The 13,885-nt window shown below is 47.3% G+C and overlaps 1 protein-coding gene across 1 annotated transcript in view; it reads right to left on the bottom strand.

The window, feature by feature from the left end:
- Positions 1-5,702: 5,702 nt before the first annotated feature.
- LOC142577961 (glutamate receptor ionotropic, kainate 2-like) overlaps positions 5,703-13,885 on the bottom strand; it is a 28,135-nt gene continuing 19,952 nt past the window's right edge. The window contains exons 6-8 of the mRNA XM_075687390.1: positions 12,209-12,501; positions 11,066-11,265; positions 5,703-6,385 (exon numbers count right to left, since the gene is read on the bottom strand). Of these exons, the coding sequence (XP_075543505.1) occupies positions 6,234-6,385; positions 11,066-11,265; positions 12,209-12,501 (645 nt within the window). The 3' untranslated portion in view covers positions 5,703-6,233. The remainder of the gene's footprint in view (positions 6,386-11,065; positions 11,266-12,208; positions 12,502-13,885) is intronic.

Genomic DNA, 13,885 nt, shown 5'->3' with positions numbered 1-13,885 from the left:
GGATTCTCTGGATGGTTGGTTTCAAGCCCTGTTACCTCAGCACAGCAGCCGGATTCACCAACCATTCGAACACAGACTACCCAGTGACCCAGGTTGGCGGGAAAGCGGTTAGATGCAAACATAAATAGATGGTTAGTCACAAATATAGATAACCCCTGAGAAATGCCTGAAGCGCCCTAAAATTATAGCGCATTAACAAACAGTTGCCGCCTCCTCGATTCCTGCACTGGGACATCCCCTTGGTACGGAGCCCAACAAGAACCTACACATGGCACCTGCTATGAAGTTATGATACGTACATGTACCCTAACTAAACCTTGACACATCGTTAAACTCGTAGACAAGTGCTTAGGATACTGGCACAGTGTGGCTTAACGGTATGCAACCCTCAACCTGGCGTATGGTCCAAGTTTGCGTAAACTTGGTGGCACTGAAAGGGCCACCAGGCAAAAAGAAAAAGAGAGATTAGGGGAATGGAAGCCACCGAGCTTAACGAATATTGTTGGACCATGCATGGCGCTCAGTGTAACAGCACGCAGGAGCGCGTCGCAGCGTAGACGTGTCGGTGATTAGCGGCACCGCGGACTCCGAGCTAATGTGCATTTCCACTCTGGCTTTCGAAACGAGCACGCCGCAGGAACACCTTGGCAAAATGCCTTGGGTGTCGGTGAGTGGCGACACTGCGGTTCCGAGCCAGATATGCGCGTGTCGAGTGTGGGTTCAAGACGACCGGCCCACAGGAGCAGCAGGGAAACCCCCTGGCTGCCGGTGAATAGCGCCACCGTGGGTACCGAGCTAAACCATGACTGTTTCTGAAGAGAAGAAACGGTTACCCGCAGGGGCACCAAGTTGGAACTTGGGTGACGGTGATTAGCGCCACCGCGGACTCCATGCCAATCTCGCTTGTCTTGACTCCAGACTCTGCTCGGCGCAGCCACAGGAGCATCTTAGGCGAAAGCCTCAAGGGTGTAGGTGATTGGCGCCACCGTGGTAACTCTGTAGCCAGATCATGTGCGCTTCGTTGCCAGATTGGAAATGGCGCTCCGCAGGAGCACTCCGGTTAACCGCCGTTGGGTGTCGGTGAACTTTGGCGCCACCGCGGACTCCTAGCCATGAACAAGCATCCTCCAGCCTCCAAGGCGTCACGCGGTAGCGGATAGCCAACCTTGCAATCTTGTTTATGATCCTTTTTACGCACCAAGAGCCCCATGTTTCAGCATGTTGCCGACGTGGCGATGTTCGTGTGGACCGGGTACTTCCATTCGTAACCGACGCTTATAACTCTGCAACCCAACCTACCATTAGTTCCTCACCTTTCTTTCTTCTCTATGGACGTGAACCATCATACTGCATAGACACAATTCCGCCATACCGAATTCCTGAAGCGAAACCTATTTCTGAAGCGGCTCCTTGTGCGGAAGAACGTCAACTGGCGCGTTCGTTTACCACGCAAGACCAGCGTCGCCCGTGAACTATGTCATCGAGGAGGTCGAGCCAGTTCCCAACAATCGTTTCCGAGGGTGCGAAACAGCTCATGTCGCACCATGCTACAACCCGCCTGTGCTGTCTTCTGCCTATAGGTCGCCAGTCCTTTCTACCCGGGGAGTATTGTACCGGAGCACTTCGGCGCCAGTTCTGTGCCAGCACAGAAAAAGAAGTTGAAGTTCTTGTGTGTCTCGGTTTACCGTGACTGTGGTCACATGGTGCAGCTTGTACTGAAAGCCACGCGCTGTACTTTTTGTGTTCCATCTCTGCATCTATTATAAGTTCGGAGCCCCAAAGAGAACAATGCTTGGGGTGTGTCTTAGGCCGCACATATGGAGTGGTGCCTCTTAGTGGATGGTCTTAAAAGAGGTAGTGTATGATCGCTTTGTCGCAAAGTACAGATTACTGAATATTTGAGTCTATTCATGACAATGTTCATGTTGTGCATTGTTGCTGTGGTGACAGCGACTGCGTAAGTCAGCCTTTCACATCATAACGCATTATCTGACACAACCACCATGTTCTTCTCGAAATGGCTTTTGTTGAGTTGAGAAGTAGAATTAAACAAGATGCAGAAAAAGTGTCGCTTGAAAAGCAAAGAACAGCTATACGAATTGAAGATAGTAATTTTATTGGCCGCGTGAACTGCTGTAAACGTTAGCTTAACTAAATTAGCAAACATAGTGGCATGCGTCCACAGACAAACATGACCATATCTCACTTGATGACTGCCGACACTCGCTGTCAGGTCGCTGATGTTTTGAAGAGCGGCAGCAGTGGCGAGCGAATTTCCTTTCGTGCTGCCTCTCGCATCAACGCGAATTAGGTGTGCGAAAACACACCGTACAAGAAGCCATCCTACTAAAGGCTGTTTTTCGGGCACCGCTTTTCTTCGGATGGGGGGGGGGGGCGCCTCTAGCAGCCGTCGTTATCTTTCTCGCCCACATTTTATGTATGGTGCGCTCCGGCGCTTATGTCTAGTGCCTCGTGTTGCGAGGTTCAAAAAGGCTAAAAAGAAGAGCTTCTTCGGCTCCTGCCGTCGGTCCGAACGGTTCTCAGACCTTTCTCTTGCTGACTCACACATTGTTCTAGTGGACCTAATCTCGGTCCTTATTAGTGTCTTGTCCTGATGTGTTGTCCTTTGCTATGGTTGTGATATTTAGGGTCGTTTGTTGGTTTATGTTACAGGCAGCGATATAATTATGCCCTTTTACTGCAATGAGCGTAGGTTTGAAGTCAGCACTTGTCTTGTTGTTTGGTTTGTATCACGCTTTTTATTGTACCTTCAATGGAACATAGATGTGGTCAGCTTTCGATCATATAACTACTAGTGCTGTGCATTTGCGGTGCTGTTTTTCATTATGCTTGTATATATGTGTTCGTTGATACCATGCTTATTCTATATTCACATATTGCAGCGTAGTGCAGCTTGTTTGTCGAACATACTTTTTCCACTGCTGTCCATTTGTTGCAGGAATCCAAGCCACCAGCACCACCAAACACAGAGCCAGTCAAGGCAAAGAAAGATAAGCCTACGCCCACCTGTGTGAGCGGAACGTCTTTTCTAACCTTTCCTGCCAAAAAATAATTGACCCATTATTTGAGGATTCTAAAATCATTGTTTCTTTATCCTGTGCAATTCATTCAGTTGAATCGAACACGTGGTGATTAAGACATAATGTCAGATTAGGGATCCTCAAAGAGAGTAACCTGATCCACTAGCAGGCTTTGCCTCAAATGCGCTGTGGATGGTCTGCTTTTCAATGAACGTCTGCGATACTGCTGTAGGTACGTGCCACTCTTCAGTGAACCTCGTGCCAACTTGTGCTGCTGAGTATGTGCCACTGAGCGTGCGGCAAGCGAGGGAACAAATCTTGGCGTTCGCAGGCACTGGCAGGTCACGCTTCTTGTCTCGGAGGCCATGCACGAACTTTGTGGCAGTGCCAATAGATGGTGCAGCATGTCCGGAAAGAAGCACGAGAGAGGATCCCGGTTGCTGCGTGGTGCGTCTCTCGATGTTATTGTGCACCGGCGTGCCATGCATTTCGAAGGCGACAGGCACGTTTTGCGGCGGTAGTGCAAGATGGCACTGAGTGTCCTTATGGAAGCGCGAAAGAGGAGTCTCGCTGCAGTATGTGCCTCATAGGAACCTTGTTTTGACGATGGCAGTATGTTGTGGTGCCATCGGGGGCGAGGACTTACGGATTCGCCATCTATCGTAGTAGTATGAGGGATAACGCGGCGCCCTCCTCATAGGTATGGCTGTTGGCGCTCAATAAGAACACCACGCCGGAGCCATCCTAGACATTTCTGTACGTACTTTCGGAACGAGGGAAGTTTTTTAGTTTCAAAATAATCATCTTGACCTAACAGAAAGCACAAGGATGGTTTACAGACGCGACCTCTTTCCTGAATACGCGCAGTGAACGCCCACCACGTGTGGTCGCCGCGATGGAGACCTCCGAACCGGCTTCTTGCGTGAAAGGCAGGCAATCGCTGAGCTGTCTCTATAACCGAATAGAGCATAACAGAGTGAAGCCTCAATGCAGTGATCCCACGGGTTCACAGCGGCCAGCTGCCCTTCTATGCATGTCCGCGCGCAATGTTTTGCTTCCACTGCCAGCCAGTTATCGCACTGTGGCGTGAGTTTAGATCGCGGAATATGAGCATTTTATAGCACACAAGCAACCATTGTTGCGTGAGCGCGCTGTCAGAGCGGTTAAAAAATAATTTCACCATAAGTATATAGGGACTTCGACGCCGACGGCGACTTGTGATGCGCCGTCGCGACAATTCAACCGTTTGTCTTCTTACTTCTTGGGCGTTTCAGTATCATTTCTCAAGTTGTGTCGCACTGTATGTTTGTCAGTCTTCTCAGCGAGCAATTTCCTGCTGCTTCTGCTGCTGCTTCAGCATATGCTATGCCTCCCTTTTTAATTTGCTTCTTAGCGTTCCCTTTCCAGACCAGTTAACTTGTTGGTATCCAGCATCAACAAGTCCATAGACCAGAGCTTCATGACAGCGGAGCAGCGCGTGCGCGCGTGCGAGCGTCTCAGTGCGCGCTTACTGCTATTCACCGCTAATATCGCAGCCCCGACTCCGTAGCAGAAAACTTGCTCGCGGAAGTTCTTACTGCACACCCGTGTTGTAACCGATAGCTGCTTGCTGGTTCTAAGTTTTACGATGCAAGCTGCACGCAGCTTCTTGTCCTGCTAGTACGTCAGAAGGCTGACACTGGACTCCATTGCTTACGTTCGGCACTACGGCACCGATCAGTAGCCTACCCTGTTGGACGCCTTCAAAGGCAGCCACTGCCTATTAAAGGGCTTTCATGTGTTGTCAAGAAAACACCCGAAGCGGGAAGACCTCCCCACTTAATCAGAACCAGAGCGCAGGCGGGACTTTAATCTTTCGTTTTCAGCTCACTTCTGTGCTTCCGAAGCAGTCGACGTGGCTGCTGTGTCCACCTTATCCCTCATGCCACGTCGCGACGACGGTGGCGCCAGCTCCTCCAGTGGTGGAGCCCGCCTCCAATATTGATTCAATGCTAACGCCTTACCATCGACATCGACACCCTGTGGCCCGCAACAGGTAAATGCTTTCCCAGCTTAGGCTTCCCTACTGGACACCCGAGCTCAGGTACAGAGAACGCACTTTTCTACTGAGCTCCATGCTTTTCAGAAGAAGTAGCCCTAGGGCAGTGCTTTCTTCCTTGCCCGTCTGCCCTCTTCCGGGGACGCCATGTACAGTGTTAGAAAATGTCTGAATTCGCGACATTTTTTCTTTCATCCTTCTCCTCCTCCTAGAGTTACGGTGGCTACAAGAGGCCAGCCATCCAGGTTTGGCATACTATGCTATACTCGGACTGCGCTCGTACTATACTCGGGCTATGCAGTAACAGTTCAATTGCTCTGCCTTCTCTCCTCCCTGCCGGGATCCTCTTTATCTTCACACTACCCTTGAGACCATGCTGCTCCTCGCAGCAGCGGCAAATGCTTGCATTACCGTAGAACCAGACAGTGCGTGTCATCTGAATTTCTAGCGTCTATTCTGGTACATTCAACCTGCCGCACTAACGACAACAAATAACTTTGTGAGCCCCTTAGGATTAGATTTTACAAAGCAGGACAGTTGAATCGTGCATCTTGGAAGTATGCGCGGTATCTTAACCTGCTGTATGCGTGTTTCTTGAATTGCTCACCAGTGACACCGAAATGACGAGCCTTTACAGGGCACCATTTTCTCAGCAGTTGGTTATACTACTGTTCTTAATAATATTCAGTCTGCATTTGAAGAAGTAGTGGTAATGTGGGAAGTACGCTTGCATGAATACACTTTATTCTACTATTTTTTCTACAGCAATGTCTATACAGGGCAGGCGTACTGCTACACTAGAGAGTACCACAGCGTGTCGCATACAGCCGAAGCAACAAACGTCTCAGAATGACCGTTACAGATATTATATGAACGGGACATCGAAAATACGTTGTGTCGCTAGATTGTTCGAATGCTAATCGTATTGCCATCGGCAGTCATCGTGAGACGAGTTCCGCTACAATTTATTGTTCAAAGGCGGAGCTGACACACTACTACCTCTTCGTGTTGCTTTCCTTTTTTACTATTAAATGTTTCTCTCGCGTACGAAACATTTCTGGCCAATTCACCAATATTATTGTAAAGCAAGGTGGCAAATTGGTGTGTGCATTTTTTGCATGTTGTCTTCATACGGTTTGCTTTGCATCGAATGATTAATGGGCACGTTTCCATTTTGCTACGTTTGTTTGTAAAGCCCGCATTTGTATTCCCCTGATCCTCGCAGGATAATTAATTGTCGAGGAGGATGAGGTCACGGGGATTACGTTGGGCATACGACGTCTTTTCGGAGCAGCATTCTTCGAACCTGAAGGAAACAAGAAAGAATAAAAATATCCTGTTAATAATGTTAAGGTGTTAAAAGAGAGGAAGGAAGAAATACAGTGCAATATACGATTATGAAACCTTCGGTTTTTGGTCGCCAGAGGTCTGACAACTGAACTTCGGATGTCTAATAAACGTTTCGTGCATCGTTTTTTTCCTTTTTTTCTTCTTTTAACAGCTGGTTTAATATTATCTGGGACACCTTATATAGCATACGGCATCATCTACTGCTAATATCAAACATATGCATGGCTTAATCTCGGCAATCGTCACACAGCCAGTTTCTGGTGCGAAAGCTGTACATCTATTTGGACACTTCTATTTCTGGAGATGTTTATGTACTGCAGTCTCCTGCGACATCTTGACAGCATTGTGCTTCCCGAAATTGGCCGTTAACCTTCTTCTGTTTCTCTCTTTTCTTCGTATCACGATTCATGGCGTACTCATTGAAGCGCGATGCTCGAAGTCCCGGAGATTTGTACACTTTCAGTGAAGAAACTCTCACAACGTGGTTGGAAATCGAGCGCGAAAATTTGAATTGGCTAAGGAAATATTTCGGAAGCCCCTCGTGGCAAGGAGAAGAAATAGCGCGTAGGCTGAAGGCACAAACACCGCTTAACACCGTTGTGACTTGTGTTGCCTACGTAATTAACGAATGCCTACGTTTGCCGAATGTTACATAATGTATGCCGAGGTTTTAGGACACTGTCGAAAACGACGCAAGGGTGACCAGTAGCCCACAGCTAGCAGTGGTAATAATGAAATCAGAATTTAAATAACCCACTTCCCCCACCAGACACACAGATACATATGTGGACAAACATTTGATCTAGTTTTGGAGCTTGATAACCGAATAAATTATTTAGGAAGGCTTCGTTTTCTATTACTTGTGGCACACATCGTGCACTCCTCGTCAGACTTATGACCACGCCGACGAAGCCGCCTGATCTGCACATGAAAGTGGTCAACGTGTCTTGATTCCGCTTTCGTGAACAGACGCTGCGGCGGGGCTGCGATTGACGTCCCGTGATTGTACTTTGGCCCTGTGGGACTCGAACTTTTCCGCCATGCGTTGTTTGCATTCGTTGTCTCCGGATATGCGGATGCATCTACCTCCTGGGTTACCTCGATGGGAACAGACCATGCTGTACCGTCTGTGGCTAGGCATTGCCTTTACGAACTCATATGCCTTCTTTATTGGAATGACCAACAGCCCCACGTGATACACACGCAGCAGCGATGAGACGCTCGCACACATAATGTGTGTCTGCCCGCCATATAGGGTCCAGAGATAAGGGATGTGCAGAGTGCTGAACCGATCGTCCACTATCAGGACTAAAAGCTTTGGGTGAGTACTCCTAAAGAACAACCGCGCTGAAGGCCTTACTCTCGTTACTCGTTAGGTATATATATATATACGGGCCTTCACGATAGTCTTTAGGAACGCTGCCCATTCTCTCTATCTCAATTTCCCCCTTCCACTCGTTTTATCTTTTTTATCCCCCTACTCCGTCCCGCCCCTGCAAGGTAGCCAACCGGAACTACCTCTGGTTAAGCTCCCTGCCATTTTATGCATCCTTTTCTCTCTCTCTTGTCAGACGCGTCATGATGGCTAGAAGAGGGCCAACTTTCGTTGCTCCGCCCTTGCCACCCCCTAAAAACTCGAAGATTGTGGATTGTTTCTTCAAGCGCCTATGCTTGGGAGTGCATAAATTCGCGTGTGACCTTGACCTTTGCTCTTTTGGCAACGACTGTTTTACTGATGACACGTTAGCTGACATGTCCGTGAGGGGAGAGTTGCGCAGAACGGCCAGAAATGCTACATATCGGGCAGTCAATTGCGCATGAAAAAAAAGTACAGTATTCGACTTTACAAGGTGTCCCACCTATCTGTTGCAAAAGATTAAAAATATTATAGTGCGCTAAAAGAGGACATGACTAAAAGCATGATTTGGCCATTTTGTCGAAATATTACTCAACTTTCTGCTTTCTGTGTTAATGCGATTAGTATTAATATTAGGATATTTAATGTACTTTGCGGTATCTATCTGTCTGACTCTGTCCAGATGTAATCGTTTTCTGTTTGTCGCCAACTTTGATGATTGGGTATACCGTATATACCACCGGGTACGTGTCGCTCAGAACAGAAGCACGAGAGGAGCTGGCTGTAGTATACGCGCCTCATACATGGCGCGTTTGGCGGTGCCAGTAAGTTGTGTCGTTTCATATAGCTAATCACATTAACGTCGACAGTCATGCTGATACTAATTCTGCCAGATGTTTTGAATAATCTGCCAAGAATTATCAATCAACATTGCGAGACCAAAATTCAGAAGAAAAAAAATATATTGCGGTGAGGAAATTGCAGTGTGTTTCAGAAACCTCTCATTTTGCAATATTTAAATCCTTGCCTATTAGGCAATCATCTTTCTTGAGTCGCAAACAAAGCCCGTAAAACCCTATAAAAACAGTGTGACTACCAATTGCACACCTTGACTTCAGCGCTTGTAATGGTGCGCCAGTGATTTCCATTGGTTCCGGAAGGCGTAACCGAGACGTATCGCGAACGTGAAACTAACACTGCCCGGTAAGCTCTTCATTGGCGGCAGTCTACTAGATTAAAAGTTGTTTTCGTTCATATATGGCCCATTTGAGACAATTGTGGTAAGAACGACCAAGCGTGTAGTCCCGTGCGTTTAGTTCACATATCGCGGTCCTTCTGCATGATGCGGAATTAAATGATTGCAGAATAGGTAGGAACTCGGGGGAACACTGCCGAACTGGATATTTTCTGAAGCACTCGGATAACTTTTCATAGAACGCTTTTCCATAGCTCAAGGTCTTGCTAAACGAATTCAGCAACTTTGTGTAATTACGCAAATAAACAATTCAAATAACTGCGTTGTAATCTCCGTAGAGCGGGCAACAGCCTTCTTTCTGTCGTGTCCTCCTATAGACCGTTTCATCGGGCGAGGAGGATAGGGCGCGCGGAGAGCCTTTCCTCCTCTCTGGCTTGGGCGATGCGGCGCGGCGCTGCTTGAAAGTATTGCTGTCGCGTGCTGCGGAACGATTTCTTGATGTTTTAGATCGTACTCTGTGAAATTTACGCCGTGTCCGTTCACATAAGGTCGTCAGGGAAGCTTTCGGTGCATCGGTAACTACAGTAGGCGGAAATATCTTTTGGGGGCGCGAAAATGCGACGCGTTTTATCAGCCGCGGTGTACGCACATCATCAGTCGCGGTGTGTATATGTGTTGCGAACTATTTTGCTTATATCAGTTTTAATTCAGCAAAGAAAACCGGTGTCTCTGTATTAGCAGCATGAAATGGTAAATCTGCTCAATATCTGATCGCTTGGCGTAGGGAGTAAAACATAAAGCATAAGAGCGCATGCTCGTGCACGGCCAACCTAAGGCAACCACGAAACATCTAAGCGGCAGGCGCAATCAAATATTTGTGATGCATCGGCATCGTTCTCGCGCATTTCAAGTCTAGTAGGCTTGAAATTACCATGTGTCTACGCTAGCCTTCCTGCATGAGGCCGATGGCGCTGCTCAACACAGCGATCACTGCGGTTGGTGATCCAGCACGGTACATATGTAAGCTGTGCGCTTCGGCATTCATTGTCTTTTTCGCCTGCATACAGCCATAATATATGAGGGATCGCATAAAAAGAATGCGATGCCTACTCTTGAGGACAAAATTTCCGTAATGCGTGTGAGTGCGTCGTAGAGAACGGAACGAACACAACCGAAAAAGAAATTCGGTTATCATCCTCTTTCTAGAGAAAGCAAGAGAAAACGGGCTAATGCCGCAACAGAGCCTCGCATAGTCACGCCGCACAATGTTTATAAATATAAAACCGCTGATGCGGTATGCTTGGACCATGCGGTATGTAGAACAAATATGTATGTAATCCAGCACGTACCACTGCTTAGGACGCTCGCGCAGTTCGTAAACAGTCCCTTTGCTGGACAGCGTAATTCAGACTGTAAGGTATGCTGCTATCACTTGTCAAAACTATTTTATTCAGGGGCGGAAACCTCATCCATCGAACCAAGTAGCCACGCAATGTAACCTGCAGCGAACAGTTTGAACGCTTGTCAAAGTATAACATCACGGCTCCTATCGTAGCAGAACGGTACCCACGCTCACGCTGTTACGATCGTCGCGTACGTTTCATGGCTCCTAAACCGCAGCTTAGAAATAGAGGATAATACTGCAATAAGGTCACATTAGTGACTGGAACATTAAGAAATACACAATTTATCTCCGAGGCTGATTGTAGACTCGAATATGCGCGCACACATCGCGCTGCGTGTTCCGTCCACCTCAACGCCAGCAGAAATTCCGGCCATGACGCCTTAAACCACTTCAGCACGTCTCACAGAACCGTTTGCCACGTAGAATACGCGCGTCATACTAAACAGACCGCACGGCCGCGAAAACAAACGCCAGAACCTACCGCCGAGCGTATACGTGCCATGCGAAAGACCGCTTTCACCCAAGCCAGTATGGCGCTGCTCATAGGCGGCGCCACTGCGTTCACAATATGGCGGCGCCTACGAAAAAACGGTCTATAGTGAACCCGAACATCTTTATAACTTGGCTAAAGATGTAACTGGGATGCCTGGTGTAGTTAATTGAGAAGGTGTATATTTACCTCCTACAAGGATCTCGGCTATGAAGAAGGCGACGGAGAAGCCGGCGAAAATAAGAAACACAAGGAACACGGACTGGACCTCGAAAAGCGAGAGTGGGCTGTATGTCTCCTCGCGCTTTGCCAATAGGCAGGACCGCCAGTCACCCAGCTGAGTTTCCATCCACGCCTTGATGACTCCACTTTCAACCAATCGGTTGGCTCTGTGGTTCGTAAGAGAAAAACGTCCACGATCAGCACACCTTGATTACAAAAAAAAAAAAAAAAAACGAAAAACGCGGGTAAACGTTAAACCGAACTTTTCTTTAATTGAGCGCTTTAGCCATCTTAGAAATGACGGTTTTGGTGAAATTAAACACAACATAAATCCACCGTAAAATTACTGTACTTCTAAAACAAGCTGGTAATTTTTTTGCAATAATGACAGCACCACGAGACTGTGTGCCCAAGAGAATTTGAGCATTGTGGCGGAACATAAACAGACCACTTGTTATCGTTTGCTTTTACCTAACGACTTCTCGTAGCAGTCGCCGCGATCACTGTTGCGGAACATTTATGTGAAGATTTGCGGAATGTCGCCTCGGGCTTACTGATAGCAGGTGAAAATACCGTAATAAAATATTGTGAACACTCCGTGGTCCTGCGTTTGATATGCGTGCTTGGACTTAAGCAATGTTGTCGAGTGTCGTCTCAAAATGATAACGCTCAAACAAAAGGGCTGAGGTATTGACGTGCTGAACTGAAGGGAAAAAGGGAAATATTTCTTTTAACGTACCTCCTGCTTTCACGAGCCCAAAATCAACAGTACGAATTAAAATCTAATAGGTACTGACAGGCTATTCTGTGACCCATAGTTGCGGTTCAGCGCCTGTGTATGTCTTCATTCATCTTTGTGTGAACGTCTGCTTTCATTTTTGCGTAAAGGGCTCCGCTTCGCCACAATCGCGAAATAAAATATTACTACATTCCTATAGCTCCACCCTCCTTGGGCCAGAATAGGAGAAACTGCGTAAATCAATATCTGCTGTGCTCTGCAAGACAAGGCCTGCGCCATATGCTCAAAGCAATTGCGCCATCTCCAGCAGGCTCATCTGATGACATACTAATGGCTCGAGGGGTGCCTACATAACATACAGCTGGACGTACCTTTCGTTCATGAGCTGCATTAGTGCCGGATTCACACTCCTGCTTACTGCCATGGACAGCTTGGTCGAGAATGTGGGCTCCTTGGCAAAGTAGTAGCTGCCGGCTGCGAGACGGCGGCGGCAGGTTTGCGAGGCTTGGTACAGCGTGGTGGTGTAGTCGCTCACGATCACCGCTTTTCCCTGCAAAACCTCTCGGAGATTCTCTTCGTCGTAGAGGTACTTGTCTTCTCGAAGGCCGTCATGCGTAACAATCAAGTTCCACACCTTGCGGTACTCTTCGACGTCCAAGGATTTCTGCGTATGCCATGCAGAGAGCGCAGTTGTATCGACTTGCATTGACAGCATGCTTCTGGAGAATACCTTAATTTGGACGGAGGATAAAGACATTGAGGCACGTCAAAATATTTCCGCGAAGCAGTGATGATGCACAGGCAGAAATGCTTGCTGAGCAGACGAATGATAGAAATGACAATCTTTATAGAGCAATTTGGGCGCCGGCTGAAGAAACGAAAGGGAAACATTTAGGTGGAAACAATAACAGAAAGCACAGGAGGGGAATTTCTTGAATGAAATGGAACTACTTGGGACTGGGCGCTTTCCATAAAACCGCCATCTTAGATTCAAGAGGAGCGGCCAGTGCACATATGGGTTCGAGAATGTGCCACAACGTGTGTGCCACCCGAATTAATGCTCCCATCTTGGTCTCGAAGCGAACTCAAGGGCTTGAGAATGTTCGCAAGGTTTGTGCCTCTTGGATTATGTGAAAATAGTGATACTTCGGCAATCGCGATCATTCACAAAAGTAGAACTGCCCACTCTTTACAACCGAATGTGTACCAAAAGTGCTTTTGTATCAAAAGGTATCTGTGCGCTGAGGCATTATTCTAAAAAGGGGACGAAAATCGCATTTTAATGACCTATACGGTTATCAACAAAGTAAGGTTCAGTAATTGTTTACGTGTATAATTTATTCTCCACGGCATATGTGACAATTACGGAATTTTAGCTGCACGCTCTTGAGGCATGCCCAGGTACTAAAAGTGCAGTGACGACTAACAGGTTTTAGGCATTCTTAGACGTGATCTAGGCGGCATCCATTACCGCACCTCATATAACGTCCTTTGCAGGCGAAGAGAAGCCTTATGGTGAATCTGAAGTATGGTTTAGTCGCAGCCAAATAAGGGTATCTTTTTCCGAAGTTAGACGCACCAGTTTATGGTCGCATGACAAAAGAGGTAGTGTGTTCTTGTTGAAACACTTGCCTTACTCGCATAAAACGAAACTCTCATTCTAAATGTACCCTCAGCGGAAGAATAAAATTACCAACAAAGCAACAACAAGCTTAATGTTCGTCCCTTCTGCAAAATTTAGGCTTTGACATCAGTATTTTATTAACTACTGATAAGCACACAATGAGAAAAATGAGAACAAGGTGAAAACGGGAGCCAACGTTTCTACAAGTGGACCCGTCTTTTTCAAGGGGGCATATGCGCTCCTCGGCACAGTATATATAGCTAGGAATCTTCTATACGGGTGAGGGGGTAAGGCGGGTGGGTGCGGAAACGACCGCACGATAACGAAGGATAAGTGCATAGTCACATATGCGAACACAACCACTGATTACAGTATATAGACCCTGCGTATTTAGGTGCTGAACGCATTTCTTAAGACACTGCAT

This window comes from Dermacentor variabilis, chromosome 4 (genome assembly GCF_050947875.1).
Source record: "Dermacentor variabilis isolate Ectoservices chromosome 4, ASM5094787v1, whole genome shotgun sequence".
Taxonomy (NCBI): Eukaryota; Metazoa; Arthropoda; class Arachnida; order Ixodida; family Ixodidae; genus Dermacentor; species Dermacentor variabilis.
The sequence above is the reverse complement of the archived record's forward strand: the minus strand, read 5'-3'. Positions and strand labels throughout refer to the sequence as shown.